Source organism: Hypanus sabinus, chromosome 27 (genome assembly GCF_030144855.1).
Source record: "Hypanus sabinus isolate sHypSab1 chromosome 27, sHypSab1.hap1, whole genome shotgun sequence".
Classification (NCBI taxonomy): Eukaryota; Metazoa; Chordata; class Chondrichthyes; order Myliobatiformes; family Dasyatidae; genus Hypanus; species Hypanus sabinus.
Genome location: NC_082732.1, coordinates 26,397,004 through 26,412,806, shown reverse-complemented (window position 1 = coordinate 26,412,806; position 15,803 = coordinate 26,397,004). Strand labels below are relative to the sequence as shown.

Below are 15,803 nucleotides of genomic sequence, written 5' to 3'. Positions count from 1 at the left end.
TTTGCTCTCTGGGAAGCCGGAGGTCTCGAATTCTTGTCCGTTCTGGGCGATTGGAGGACTCGGAACGCTGTGTGTACTGGGATAGAGGAGGTCTCGATTGCCCCGGCACGTGGGGGCCCGGATGCCAGTGCTCTCTGGGATATTGGAGGACCGGGGCGTGATGGTGGTTCTCTGTTGGGTTTGGTTCTTTCTCGCTCTCTTTGAGTTTTCAGCGGCGATTTATGAAGATCAGGTCGGGAAGTTCGACTGGTGAGTCGCTGAGGGGAGAGGGCATTACTCTAGGGCTGGTGCGATTGTGATGAAGGCGGGTCAACTTAGTATTTCGAAGATTACGATGTGGAAAGCGGAGAGAACTGGCCGGTGCGGCGCGGGCGATTTCTCCTCTTCAGGTGCTACTGTTGGAGACATTTGCAATACGGGCAGGGCAGCAGCCGTGACACTGGTGGTGTCATTGATTTACTGGAAGTCCCACCAGTTTGGCTTCGGCAGCGTCCTACAAGGAAAGCTCAAAGCACTTTGGAAAGTCAGTTGTGAGGTGGTATGCACTGAATGATCCAATTTTAAAGGTTGTTTTGGAATAGAGACACAGAAAGTAGGCATAGAACATCTGCTTCCAATGACAAGATGCCGTAGATTAGTAAATACACACAGTATGTTATAATCTGGAACGGATAGTGAGATACAATTCAGTGGGAGATTTTGAAAATGAGTTAGCAAATTTCGTAAAAAATGCAAGGAAATGGTAATAAATAGTTTTTTCAAATTAATTAAGACACAATGGGGCTATTGGCACTCTGAGTTAATGTTGTCAATGTTTCCACTACTCTAAAAGACCTAACCAGTATTTTGTCTCTACTGCACTGCTTCTGTTTTAATTAAAGGCGGCGACAGTATGTTGGGAAACCCCGGTTTGCCTATTTTGATACTCCTACACAGAGCGCAAAGAAACTTGTGGTTGTAACAGAAAATAATGTGATTGCTTCTCTCAACTTGAGGACCGGAGAAATCTGTGAGTGATGTGGAACTGACGTTGCTGTAATCGGTTGTTTTCTGTTGGATTGCAAAGTGTCAGCTTTTCTTCCAGATTGCAAACTGTCACCGTTTCCAGTGTTGTTTTTCCTTTTGCAGTTTGGCGTCAGGTGGATAAAGAAGGCCCTGAGGGGAATGTGGATCAACTGTTATTTTATGGGCAGGGTGAGTGAGCAAGTTTTTTTTTCTCTCTCTCCAAGCACCTGTGAAATCTCTAAGGGATTCATGGGTTCAATTCATACTTAAATTGTGACATAAATATTTCATCGTTGTAAACTCATTGAACTTTACTCAACCTTGTTACAAATATCACCATGAATCTAATTTTAGTAGCATGCAATCTTGATATTCCCAGAGTATTGAATTGCAATCTATTGCAGTCAGTCCCAGATATATTAGAATGAAATTATTGATTTCTGAACTGGGGTAGATAGTGTGGTGGGATATGGAAAAAGCGATAGAGGGAATAAATTCAGAAATACAAGTAGAAAATGAACTGCAAGATTCAAGATTGTGTTTTGTCCTGTACACGAGTGTAAAGGAGAGGAAAATAATTAACTCTGAATCTGATGCAGCATAAAAAACACTATAAGCTTAAAGAACATGCAATAGTAAAATATCATGATAAAAATAAACATAAAAGCAATCCTGTGAAAAAGCAATTCATATATACAATAGATACATTTAATATCAGAGAAATGTATACAATGTACATCCTGAAATTCTTCGCAAACATTCGCGTAAACCGGGGAGTGCCCCAAAGAACGAATGACTGTTAAATGTTAGAATCCCAAAGCCCCCACCAACTCCCCCCTCCAGCAAAAAGCAACAGTGACCCCCCCCACCCACCCACCGAACACTCAAGTGTGCAGCAAAGCATCAATAAGGACACAGTCTTTGTAGTACCCCAAAGACTACTCGTTCACCTGGTAACTTGACATACCGCAGGCTCGCTCTCTGTCTCCCTAATAAGGGAAAAAGAGGTGTCCTGACTGATTTGTATGTAAAAAAAGTTATGTTAGGGGATATGTATGTGGTGGTTGTGGGTGGGTTAATGGGTGGAGGTGTTGATCAGTCTGATGGCTCCGGGAAAGCAACTGTTTTTGAGTCCAGTTACTTGACCACTCTGTTGGGGTTAAAAAAAAAATGGACAGATGTCTTTTTTAGCTTGATTACTCAATACACTATTTATTTCAAATGTGGAGAAAGCTTTCAGTGAATGCTAATTGATTTATTACCATTCCCACAGATGCAGTGACTGTATCAGGAGGAGGGCGATTGTTGCGCTCGTGGGATACGAACATTGGTGGTTTGAACTGGGAATTCCTGCTTGAGATTGGCAGGTGAGATCAATCTGTCCCTGTAGTGTTGACATCCAATGTAACAAAGGAGTGATTCACCTGTAGCAATTCAATTGCATCATTGAGAACAATTGTTTCTTATATTTATTTGTTAATAATATTTCAATCTGTGGGATTGTGGTTATTTGTTGTGTAGTGGATAGTAATGTGATACTAATCATTGTTGTGTGCCATGTATGATGTGGGCAATTATGGTCAATGATCGTGATTGCTCTTGCAAATATTTCTACAGAATGGTTTTCCATTGCCTTCTTTTGGGCAGTATCTTTACAAGATGGGTGATCCCAGCCATTATCAATACTCCTTAGGGATTGTCTGCCTGTTGTCAGAGGTTGCATACCCAGGACCTGTGATGTGCACCGGCTGCTCATACAACCATCCACCACCTGATCAGGGGGCTAAACAGATGCTACACCTTGCCCAAGGGTGACCTGCACCCTAGCAGAGGGAAGCAGTGCCTTACACCTCCTTTGGTAAATAAGTTATCTCCACCCCACCACCCAAATACCAATAAGGGGGAATACTGACTTGCCAAATTTCGTTTTTGCTCGTCACCCATATCCACCTGAATTAATGGAGGCCCTTTGGCACTGAGCCAACATGTTCTGAGGTAGAGAGAGGAAAACTGGGGGGGGGGGGGGAAACGTATTGATGTGGTTTTTTCCAGTGTTTCCCATTAATTATATTTGAAGGTTGAATGTGCAAAATGAAATACAGTTTGTTGTATTGGACTGTCTCAGTGTTGCTTAGCCAAGAATTTAAGGAATGTGTAACATCCAAAACTGAATGGAACTCTTGTCAAGGTGAAACTAATAATTTGAAAACAACCAACAACTACTGCAGAATGAGTTGCATGTAACGGAGGGGCATTTATGTTTTAAATAAGATGTTCCTGGTTATCCTTTAATAGGTATTGTTTTAATATTAAGGTAATTCGTTGTTTAGCTGGTGAAGGGATTTGGGCTCATCATTGCAGCTTGTCTAATATATTAAAAAATGCTGTTTCAGTTTTCAGGCTGGTTCTCTTATTGGCTCTGTTGAAGGAGCCAAATTCATCACCATTGTCAAGAAGACATCCATTTCCCTCCACTATCTCTCAAACGGACATCAGAAATGGATTGAAGCTTTACCAGAAAGGTACAGAGATTGCATGTGAAATATTTTAGTGACTTGCTGATTAACCATTCTACTGTTGATGTAAACAGAGGTAGGACAATAAAGGAGAACATTTGGAGAGAAGTATTTATTATTGGAGAGACACGTTGAATGATTAGCATGCTCAAATGCAATTCCTAATAATAGATATTTACCTTGATTTTTGAAAAATAAAATGTGCATTGCTCTGAGAACAATCCAAAGATGATTCCCAGCTTTCATGGTAAAGTGAGGTATCTGATGTGTAGAAGGGTCTTGGCCCAAAACGTCAACCATTTCCATAGATGCTGCCTGAATTGCTGAGTTCCTTTAGCATTTTCTGTGTGCTGCATATGATGTGTATTGTTATGTTGGAAATTGGTGAAAGCTCTTGCTCGCAGCAATATGTTGGTAACATGAAATCTTAATTGAATGAAAAAGCTTAGTGAAGACGAAAAAAAGTGATACTTCCTCTTTGCCAGTGGTCCCCAACCACCGGGCCGCAAAGCATGTGCTATCGGTCTGCGAGGAAACGATATGATTTGGGAATATAAAACGATACGAGGCAGCTCCACCTTTCCTCATTCCCTGTCATGCCCACTGTTGAACTTGAATGCATGCAAAGTCATCAGTTGCCTAAACGCAGTGATACCCTTGCGCCAGGGATCACTGGTTGACTTCGGGTAACCAGCGGCCTCGCGGCCAGCACGAAGTGCCGTTGCTACTGGTCTGGAGCGCGGACAGATGGCCGCTGCTTCTAAACCTGTTCAGCACTCCGAATGTTCGTGGGGAACCCGGTGCTAAAATATTCGCAGACGACCTAATTCGGGCTCAAGGTTTCGTAAGTAGCAGAGCAGCTACCTCACTGCGATCTACTGAAAGTCATCCCTCGAGTTAAACTTTTGTCAGCCGATAGATCCTACTGACCTACAAGGGGGGGGCAGGCGCACGCCCTGTCGCACTCCTCGCTTGGTCAGTCACTCGCTCTCTCTGGACTGCAACTGCTGTGGCCCCTGTACGGGGACCTCCAGCCCTCGCCTTGTTCTCTTACTGGTGTGTTGCAATGATTTTATATGTTCATACGAGGAAAATATGCGCTGTGTGTTTAATATCCAAACGTTAACTAAAATGTTATGATGCTATTGACTTATAAGTGAGTTATAATTGATTTATCACTATATTCATGCGAGGAAAATATGCACTGTGTTTAATATTAAATTCGTTAGATAAATGCTTTTAGAAATGAAATTGAGTGTATTAGCCACTTATAAGTGACTTATAGTTGACTTATCACCTATATTCTGGTAGTGATTAACACTTCCACATCCCCCTCCCCGTTGGCCGGTCCGCAAGAATATTGTCAATATTAAACTGGTCCACGGAGCAAAAAAGGTTGGCTACCCCACTCCTTGCTTTGGAAAAATGGCCGTGGGATATTTAATGTCTGTCTGAGAAAGCAGAAAGAGACCTTGATTTACTGTGCTATCTGAAAAGTGATATTTCCAACAGTGTAGCTCTCTCCCAGAACTGTGAAGTATGACCCAAAAGCTTTGTGTTAAAGTGTCTATAGCAGCAAATAAAAGTGGGGTCTTCTGACTTGGAAATGAAAGTGAGCCACAGCTAACATACAACATACGGAGATTAGCTGAATAGAAGATCAGTCATCAGATGTTCCAAGTGATGTGTCTCACAGACCCTGCACTTTCAATCTAATGGCTTATTTCAAATGAGCGATGTATATTGCTTTATTTTAGCGCTTCTGCTTTGTTTGTTAGCTCTTCAATCTGATCTCTGTGGTAGGAGTAGCTGCTGTAAGGAATGTAAGTGCCATCATGCTCACTGGGAATTACCACCCCGATGAAGGCTGCAATACTCAGTCCAGCCACCTACACTTGTGAGAATAACAGGATGGTGATGACTGTAGTAGTTGTGCAGTTGACTGTACGTCTTGTATTAAAATTGAGTGTGTGGTTAAAGACAGGAGGATCTCTTGGTCTATTTGATTGTGTGGTTAAGGATGGCGAGACACCTGAGACCCTTTGTGTGAGTTTACCAAGTATTTCTGTTTCCTCCCCAGTGATACTGTCCATTATGAGCTGCTTTACTCGGGAGGAGGTGGTACACTGTACGTGGTGGGAATGGTTGCTGGCTCTCATCTTGTCATAATTCAGTACGACATTAATGACGGAAAGATCATCCAACAGGTGCGAGTGAGCAGGTTTGAAAATGAGAGTTCAGTGAAAGAGAATGTAATCATTTGCATTGAATTGGAAAAAGAACTGGTGTGTGTAAAGATCTTTGAGGACGGAGAGGGTAGCCTAAATTTAATGGTATAGGTTGACGGAAGGCTGCGGATGCTCTCTATGATACTAATTTGGGTTAATTTCAGATCTGTGATTCACTCCTAATTGAACCTACTGTAGGTCATTGCTCTGGGTGGTTGCTAGAGCATAAAATATAATCGTACATTGTGTACGTTTTCTTCTTTTCCCTCAATTTATTTTTCTCCCCTACTTAGTTGACTCCGTGCAGGATGTATCATGTATTGTCATTATACCCAAGTGGACATTCTTAACATGACTAATTTCATTTTGTACCTCTATTTTCATCATACCGTAATTCCAGTCAGAGTTTGTTCCATCCTTCCAAGCACACTGCCTGATTATGCCCATTTGGGCACTCTGAATTATTGGCTAATAATTAGGTATTCATCCTAATCTCCTCTCTGAGGTAGATTATATGTTCCACCTGCTGGGTCCTTTTGTGTTCAGTCATTGGTCATACCAACAATCTAATTTAATAAACCTGTTGCAGAATCCCTCAGCTCTTTTTTACTTTGAGAAGACTTGGACCAGGATTTGATGGATGTTGTGGGTGCAGGTGATATAATTGAATTTGGTATTTTAGTTAACTTCATATATTTGGGTGTATCAAATTGGAGATTACGATTAACCTTTCCAAAGAGATTAGTTAATGGTATATATTTTCTGAATGACAAGTTTCCACTTTCTCTTTGCAGGTGACTGTATCAACTCCTTGGATCCAACGTTTGCGTAATGTTTGTGGAATTGTTGGGACTGGAGTCTTGATATGCATAGACTCTGGATCTCATTCACTCTGGACTTTGCCATTGGAATCTGAACAAGAGTCTGTGCAGGTTGCTTTACAGGTGAGGATTTGGCATTCTGTTGCCAGACTGAGATGGAGATTCTTTAATAAACATTCAGATATCCCCTTGAGCTTTACTAGTTCTCTTGGGTACAGCGAGTATTGGACTTTCTTTTTTATTTATAATTCTATAGAACAATTTTGCTCCCTTTGTCATGATTGTGTTTGCTATTTCCTGAAGAGTGGGCATCTTGTCACAGCCCTTTCAAAGTGCGAATGTGATCCATGGAGATGAAGGACATACTTGTCCTCTTCTGTTTGAGGGCGAGTCTGTCCTATATTTATTGTCTCCCCATTATGACCACCTGCGATAGGAGACTGCCTCTTTCCACATCTGAACAATGACCGAATCCTTGCCAATGTTGTGAACTGTTACTTTCATATATCTTGTCATTAACATGATCCTTCCTACATTCTTTCACAACTGGCTCAGGATTAGTATCATGCGTCTTCTTCATTAAGGTGATCATATGCCCATAGATATTATCTGACAATGATGGGACTTGGCATCTTCCCCTGGCCAGTTGTGGGAGCTCATATCTTTCCACATCTGGTTAGTGTTAGAACTTTGCCCTTCCACAACAGTCCAGTAGTGGGAGCAATCCTCTATTTGCATCTGGTTAGTGCTTTTTCTTGTATACGTTTTTATCATGTAGCAAATGCTATTTAATATTTCACTTGCGGAACTAATAATGTTCTGGTTATATACGTGGAATACTTTATTACAGATGAATTCTTTTGGAATTGTTGCATTCTTAAAGAACTTGTGATTTTCTGTAATGTGAGCAGTCTCATCTGCATATGTGTCAAGCATCGGTTGAAAAATAATTTTGTTTTTCACTCAGATTCCTTGAGAGCAAATTTTACACCATATCTCAGATTTTTGGGTTGTGACTTGTGTAAGGGCAAATTTCCATCACCCAAAGGGGCATCTTTTTTTTTGCTGCAAAAGATGCTAACTGTTGCTGGGTAAAACTGTATATCAATAATTTCAGTAGAGGTTTTGGAAGAGATGTTGGTGTTGTGATCAGAATTGACCATTACCTTTATTTTTACTCCAATCCTCCCTCTAGTCTCTAGAGCTGGAACTTGCTGAGGAGTTTGAGGGAAGAATTTTAACAATTCAGTCATCAGCACTGGTGGCGTCATCTACTCAATTCTTCCTTCAGTTGTCAGGCACTCACTATGCATTATTACACTTCCATGATGGCGTGGTCAGCCTGCTACGTGACTTTGCACAGGTGAGAATGATAAAAATGTATATGTAGGTAAATGCTGATGTTCTGCCATAGATACCTGAGACCATAACCCCAGCTATCTCTTATTTGGCGAGTATCACTGAGTGACCTCAGTTGGGCTGGATTTGATTTTATTTTTTTAGTAGTACTTTTGAAGGTCAACTGTTATACTGGAGGAAAGTATGGTTATTGGTTTGGACTTAACACATTGTAGATGACCTTGATCTTAATTGTTCTTTTGCCTATATGTCTGTGTATGCTTCAGGGAGAAGGGTTTATCCTTGCTGGGTTGCTTGAATGAAGTTTATTCCAAGAAACTTTAAAAATGTTAATTTGAGGATTGTGAAGGTTAAAGTTCAATTTTTGAGTGTAACTTAAATGTTAGTATACATGTAGATTTTATTGAGATCCATTGACAAAGGCACACGTATTGCCAATCCTAGTTGCTCTTTGAAAGTACTTGTGTTTCTATTTGAATTATTTGAAACTTTTACAGTAACATTGTTTCCAGAATTAGCGGTTGGGAAAGAGTTTTGGGATCCACTAATGATATAGGAGCACTAATACATTCAAGTTGGATGACACATAGGTTGGAGGCAATGACGTTCAAATTTATTAATGTCTGACTGTACATGTGTTCAACCAAATGAAACAATGTTCCTCCGGACTACGGTGCACCCACAGAAAACATATCACACACAGCACATAAAACAAAATATTGCCACATATAAGTTAATAAAGTATTCAAGATGTATGCATTACTCAGCACAGGTAAACAGTGCAGTAAGCAGCTCGCTGTCCTAGTGACATGACCTTGGTTGTGGCTGGGTATTCACTAGCTAGTACTTCTATTGACATAGTGTCCTTGGAGAAGTGCTATCACACTTCTTTTTGACTATAATCACTACTTGTGCTCCTGGTGATTGGAGACCTGGGAGTGTGGATTTCACATTGATTCATAGGGGTACCAGTCAGGTTTTCTGGCCATTTTTGGATAACATACTTGTGAACACTCTATCAAACCCCATCAAACGGTGCTGAGTATTCTGTCATCATCTCAATGAGTTACACAGATGTTAGAGAGGGGTTTTAGAGGTTTGAAGGTAAATCACTTGTGCCTGCTTTTACAGCCATGGTATGATGTAAATGGTCGAAGATAATCCATCATAATATGGAGTTTTGCAAGTGTGTTAGTGTTGTAGGTTTGGAGGTTAGTGTTCTTGGGCTTGCTTGTGCAATCTGATGTTTCCCATTTTGTAATTCAAAATGGAATGTTATTAAGGTATTTGTAATCTTGTTCTTTCAAGCTTTATCTTATGTTCCTTTTTGTAGGCTGTGCTTGCATCCTTTGCTACAAGTGGTGACAAATTGGTGGCAGCTGTCATGACATCTAGGAACAAAACAGTAAGGAAATCTTTAATCCCAAAGCAAAATTAATACTTTACCTGCTCTGAGGGATATTTAATACTATGCATTTAGCATTTCCTATAACGATAGAGCATTTGCTCTAGAAGTTTTTTGCTGGTATGGTGTAGGGAAGTTTGCTCTCTACTGCAACTAACCTTCCCCACATTATCCTGGTAAGCATCCTGGATAAGCATTGTTCTGCACTGATAACTAATCTGTAAATGCAGATACAAGATGAGCACTGCAACCTATCCTAGAGGGTAACAAAGTAAGTAAGATGCTGGATCATGACAGATTAGTAGGGTGAGATAATGTGGCTGTACTTTGCAGGAACTAAATGAAACACTAAACAACATATGCAGTAGAAACAAGAGTGGCCATTTGTCTGTTCCCCCGCTCATTAAGGCCAGAGCTGATCTGTTACCTCTTGAGTTACTTGCCTATACCAAACCTATCTTCCTGGACTTCTGAAAATCTTATTTCAGTTTTATTACCTGAAATGTTCTTAATTTTCAGGCCTTTTTTGTGGTATTGTAAGGCTTTTCCTTTCATGTAATACGGTTTTTAACCCCTCTGAAAGAATTGCTTGACCACTTTTCTTTAGTTCTAGAGGAATACAGATGTAGGGTATTACTAGCTTACTGTCATACCTTTTCATACAGTTTTCCAATTCGCCATAATAATGTAATTTCATAGCTGAATAAATTTTCAATATTTTCTAATTCTATGTTGTTACGATCAGAGTTCCCTGGAGGCTACTTACCTACCTTTTACATTACTCAATATTGATTCTAAAATTAGTCTGTTTCCTAATTAGTACTTCAACATTTTAATCCAGAAGATGATCTCTAATATGTTTTGCAGTCATCCTATGTGCTATTATTGTTAATTTGTTTTGTCCAGTGCATATGTAATATCCTCCAAAATTACAGTATTCTCGTATTACACATATTTCTGATTTCTTAATTTATATTAGACTCCTCATTAACATTATTATTTAGGAATTTATGTATGATTTGTCTTATTTTCATATTATTTAAGAAGTTAAGAAATAGGAGCAGGAGTAGGCCATCTGGCTCATTGAGCATGCTCTGCCATTCATGACTCATCTTCACCTAACTACCTTTTCTCCATAATCCTTAATTCCCTTACTATGCAAAAATCTATCCAACCTTGTCTTAAATATATTTACTGACTGCTTCATTGGGCAGAGAATTCCACAGATACACCACACTTTGGGAAAAGCAGTTCCTCCTAATCTCTGTCCTAAATTTACTCCCCCAAATCCTGAGGCTATGTTGTTAACCTGAAATTATTAACCTGCTCAGTTGAGGAAAAACACCAGAGACACGAAATTACCTCTGAAATGGTTTTTATTCAGAGAGGAGTTCGCAGCCCCATGCACTTCGGGCGTAAGGTAGCCAACTCCCAATTTGTCGGTTTACGAAGGTCATGCTTATACCCAAAAGCAGGATACTACATTCACAAATATGGTTACCGATTCGAATTCATCAATTGATTGGCTATTGCATAGTTAAGCACGCAAAATACTCGGAATAAGCATAGACACAAGCGTAATACTCGGAATGGGTATGGACGCAAGCAAAACACTTGAAATAGGTATATAGCTCAAAATACTTCGCCAAACACATTGTCTTGTGGTCGCAGGTTCCCTTTTCTTTGTGGTTGCCACATGCTATCTGGAATCTTATCTTAGCTACTCCCCCAATAACGTATCCTCCCCCTGGTCCTGTCTACATATTTTGCTACACTTACCCCTTGCCCATCCCTTCTACACATACCCCTTACCCTCTTCACATTCTCAATGTCCCCTAGTTCTAGTCTCACTTACCAGTGGAAACAACTTACTTGCCTCTATTTTATCTATCCTTTTCATAATTTTATATGTTTCTATAAGATCTTTCATTCTTCTGAGTTCCAGTGAGTTGTGTCCCTGAGTAGTGTCCCATGTGACTCAGTGTCTCCTCCTAGTCAAACCCCCTTATCTCTGGAATTAACCTGGTGAACTTGCTCTGCACTGCCTCCAAAGCCAGTATATCCTTCTTCAAGTAAGGAGACCAGAACTGCACGCAGTCCTCCAGATCTGGCCTCACCAGTACCCAGTACATTTGCAGCATAACCCCTCTGCTCCCTTCTAGCAATGGGAGCAGAGCTCCCATTCTAGCAATAGCTCCCTTCTAACATTTCATTTGCCTTCCTGATAGCCTGCTGCACCTGCAAAGCAACCTCTTGTGGTTCATGCACATTACTTTCTGTCCCTTTGTGTTTTTTTAACTCTGATCTAAACTTAATTTTTTATTCATTTATTTTCCTGAGCTAAGTTTCTTTCTCTTGACTACTTTTATCCAATTTTAATACCAAGTCTACCTGCCATTTTCATTTTCTAAAAGATGGGAGTCCTGGGATATTTAATTCCTCATTTTGGTCCCTTTGCAGTCTATGGAGAGACCGTTACTCATATTTCATCATTACTTAATGTTCTTGTTATGAATGCCCTATTTCTTCAGGTAAAGAGACTTCAATTTAGATTTCCCAGCTCTGGAGGTTTGTGTGTTCATGTGCCTTGTCCATTTCTGAATAGTTACTATTAGCCCTTCTGCTACTTCATGCTACTACTTTGCCTTTTTTTCTCTTTAACATTCTCGATATACTGGCAGCTGAAGCTGCTTATACCACCCACCCTTCCTAATTTCTTATACAGGCAGTCCACATATAACAGGGCCCTGTTCATAGCCTGAACTTTCAGTAAGTCAGAGATGAACAGAAACAGTATGTGGGAAAGGATCCCAGAAACAGTTGTAATGGGAGAGCAAGCTGGTGTGGGAGGAGTGGCTGCCAGTCTGCTTCACGGATTCAGTGAGTGAGTCTGCTGCACGTTCCCACCTCTGTGCATCTCAACTCATTCCCTGGTTGTTGTAGCCCGGAGTTGGTGGGTGGGGGGGGGGGGGGGGTGGAATGGTCTGGGAGGTGAGGAAAGGCACATAGATATATTCTATTCCCACCAGGCAGAAGATGACTAGCCCTACAGAAGGTGGCCAATCAATTCCCATCGTTCCCTCCAGTTTCCCAAATGTTTGTGTGTATGTATGGGGTGTCTATGTGTTGGGTGTTCTTAGCCTGGGGAAGTTTGTGCTTAAATCTTTTATTCTACACTGGCTATATTCTGATTACTATTAATGAAAGAAAAGCTCAAGTTATCGAACAAAATAACTGGATATCTCCGAAAGTTGCTTCTTTGGATCCAATTGAATGTCCATGTAGGCTTGCGAAATCTGCTTTGGGATGTTCATTTTCACAAAGTAAAAATGTGCACACCTTATCTAAATGTGGATTAGAATCAGAATCATGTTTAATGTCATGGGTATATGTTGTAAAATTTGAGCCCAGTTCCAAAGAGCACGCAACACCCAAGTAGTACTGAGTGCACACTGTATTTCCAGTGGTGATTTTTAAATGCAGGTTTAAACTCTGGCCCCTCTCCTTCTTGTGTGACATCAAATAACCCACAATGTTATTAAAAGAACAGGATACCTCACCCATTTATATTTGAATTGACTTTATTTCTTACATCCTTCACACGCATGAGGAGTAAAAATATATATGTTGCGTCTCTGTCTAAATGTGCAATCATAGTAATTTATAATAAATAGAACAGTCAATGTAACAGAAATACACTCAAATCAGTGTGAGTTAATCAGTCTGATGGCCTGGTGGAAGAAGCTGTCCTGGAGCCTTTTGGTCCTGGCTTTTATGCTGCGGTACCGTTTCCTAGATGGTAGCCCGTGGATCGCTCAAGCAGGGGTTCCCGGTGTAGGAAAGGCAGCACATAGTGGGTAAATGCCGCCTTTCCGATGTTCAGAAGGGTCAGTCTATCGTATCTGATGTGACTATCAGCTACTCGAACATAAAATGCTAAGAAAATTGTAGAAATTAGTAATATACTGTAGATTTGGAACAGAGCTCGCAACACGGCTGCCGTATGTGGCACCATCTTATACCCATTTGCCCATTTATATTTATCCCGAATTCAACCTTAATTTAGGTTGAACAGTTTTGTGATCTAAAGGCTGTTAGTGTTCAGTGTTGTAATGGAATACAATCAGCTAATTTTTTTTCTCTCCCCTCCCAATGGGAGAATGATAATTGATTTAATGGTTTTCATCTTGGAGGCATTTTGGCTGTGGTGGTGATAGGCAGAAATATTTCCTTTTGGACTAAGGTGTGTTGTATTTTGTCTCGCAGGCTTTCAGTGTCAATCTGTACTCTGCAGACTATGGAAGACGGTTGTTGGACACCACCATGAACTTTAACCTGGATCCAAATTGTGGGCAACCGGAGCAGGTGAGAATGTGACTGGCTAGGTACAGGTTGCTGAGAGCAAAAATGGGTGGGGTAATAAGGTGAGATGCTGCTTGTCTAAGGAGGCAAACAGTTCTAAGTAAGAATGTTGGGAGCTGGGCTCGGTGTTTTGAGAGTTCTGGGCAAAGTGGATGATCTATTGTTGAGATGCATAGGGAAAGATTAATGGGGGTTTGGCCACGTACCTGGGAAACTATCAATTGAGAGCTTCTTTAACTTATGAATTTAGTAGAACAGAAGATAGGAAGACAGAATATGATGCATCATTTCAGAACTGTATATATTGATTGTGTTTTTGCATCAATTTAAAAGGATCAAAGAAACAACATATTCAGTGCTCCAGATGCAGCCCCTACATTGGTGGTAAATTGGGGGACCACTTTGTTCGGCGCCTCTGCTCCGTTCGCCAAAAACGTTGGCAACTTCCCAGCTGCCAAACATTTAAATTCCAATACCCATTCCCATCCCGACATGTCAACCCATGGCCTCCCCTTGTGTCAAGATGAGGCCACCCTTGGGGTGGAAGAGCAATTCCTTATATTCCGTTTGGGTAGCCTCCAACCTGATGGCTTGAATATAGGTTTTTTTTTCCTGGTTAAAAAAAAATTATCCCTCTTCCCCCCCCCCCCCCCCCTTTCTGTTCCCCATTCTGGCCTCTTGCCTCTTCTCACCTGCCTATCAGCTCCCCTGGGTCCCCTCCTCCTCTTTCTCCTCTCCTATCAGATTCCTTCCTCTCCAGCTCTTTATCTTTCCTACCCACCTGTAATCTTCTAGCTTTCCTCCTTCCCCTCCACCCACCTTTTTATTCTGGCATCTTCCCTCTTCCAGTCCTGAAGAAGGGTCTTGGCCCAAAACATCAACTGTTTATTTATTTGCATAGATGCTGCTTGACCTGCTGAGTTCCTCCAGCATTTTGTGTGTGTTTCTGTTTCATTTATTATAGAGTCATAGAGCACTACAGGACAGAAACAGGCCATTAGGCTCATCTAGTCTGTACCAAACTAGTTTTGTGCTTAGTCCTAGCTACCTGCACCTGCTACCTGCTACCTACCACACCCCTTTCATCCATGGACCTATCCAAGCTTCTCTTAAATGTTAGAATTGAACCCACATCTACCACTTCCACTGGTAGCTTGTTCCATACTTGCATCATCCTCTGAGTGAATAAGTTCCGCCTCAGTTTTTTCTTAAATACTTCACCTCTCACCCTCAATCTGTGACTTCTAGTCTCTCTGAGTCTGAAAGGAAAAACCCAGCATGCATTCACCCCATCTATACTCCTCAAAATTTTGTGTATGTCCTCTCGTTTTCCTGTGCTCCAGGAAATAAAGTCTTAACCTATTCAGTGTTTCCCTATAAATCAAGTCTTCAGAGTCTTGGCAATATATGTAATTTTTCTCTGTATTCTTTCAAACTTATTGACATCTTTGATGTAGGTAGGTGACCACATCTGCACACAATACTCCCAAATCTGTATTCATTGACACCTTATACAACATCACATCACAATTCCAGTTTTAATGTCCTAATTTATGAAGGCTGATATGCCAAAAGCTCTCTTTATGATCCTATGTATCCATGATGCCACTTTTGAGGAATTATGGATCTTGATTCAGTGCCCTACCGTTTGCTGTGTAATTCTTACCTTGTAATCAGGATTTTTATTGATTGTTCTTGCCAAGCTGAATCTCACATGACCCTCTTTTGCTCTCAGCTCTATATTCAGGCATTCCTGAAGAAAGATGACTCTGTTGGTTATCGTGCTCTAGTGCAGACCTCTGATCATGCATTAATCTTCATCCAGCAACCAGGTTTGTGAAGTGGTTGAGGGAGGTGGGGTGGGGTGGGGGGGGGGAGGCTGGATGGCTATAGTGATTAGATTGTGCTTGATAGTGTGAAGGTTTAAAAAAAACTTTACAGAATAAACAGTTTTACTGTCTAATAATAAATTCAAAATGCTTAAAATACTCACATGTCATGTGGCATCTGCAGGGAAAAAACGAGGGTTACTATTTCGTGTGGCTAAGTGTTTAAGGCGTTGGACTAGCGATCTGAAGGCCATGAGTTTGAGCCCCAACCGAGGCAG

General features: G+C 40.9%; 1 protein-coding gene across 1 annotated transcript in view; it reads left to right on the top strand.

Annotated features, from left to right (window-relative positions):
• The first annotated feature begins 93 nt into the window (after positions 1 to 93).
• Positions 94 to 15,803, top strand: part of emc1 (ER membrane protein complex subunit 1) — a 36,169-nt gene continuing 20,459 nt past the window's right edge. The window contains exons 1-11 of the mRNA XM_059952036.1: positions 94 to 249; positions 882 to 1,009; positions 1,129 to 1,194; positions 2,279 to 2,372; positions 3,399 to 3,527; positions 5,602 to 5,728; positions 6,544 to 6,693; positions 7,766 to 7,933; positions 9,263 to 9,334; positions 13,601 to 13,699; positions 15,432 to 15,528. Of these exons, the coding sequence (XP_059808019.1) occupies positions 122 to 249; positions 882 to 1,009; positions 1,129 to 1,194; positions 2,279 to 2,372; positions 3,399 to 3,527; positions 5,602 to 5,728; positions 6,544 to 6,693; positions 7,766 to 7,933; positions 9,263 to 9,334; positions 13,601 to 13,699; positions 15,432 to 15,528 (1,258 nt within the window). The 5' untranslated portion in view covers positions 94 to 121. The remainder of the gene's footprint in view (positions 250 to 881; positions 1,010 to 1,128; positions 1,195 to 2,278; positions 2,373 to 3,398; positions 3,528 to 5,601; positions 5,729 to 6,543; positions 6,694 to 7,765; positions 7,934 to 9,262; positions 9,335 to 13,600; positions 13,700 to 15,431; positions 15,529 to 15,803) is intronic.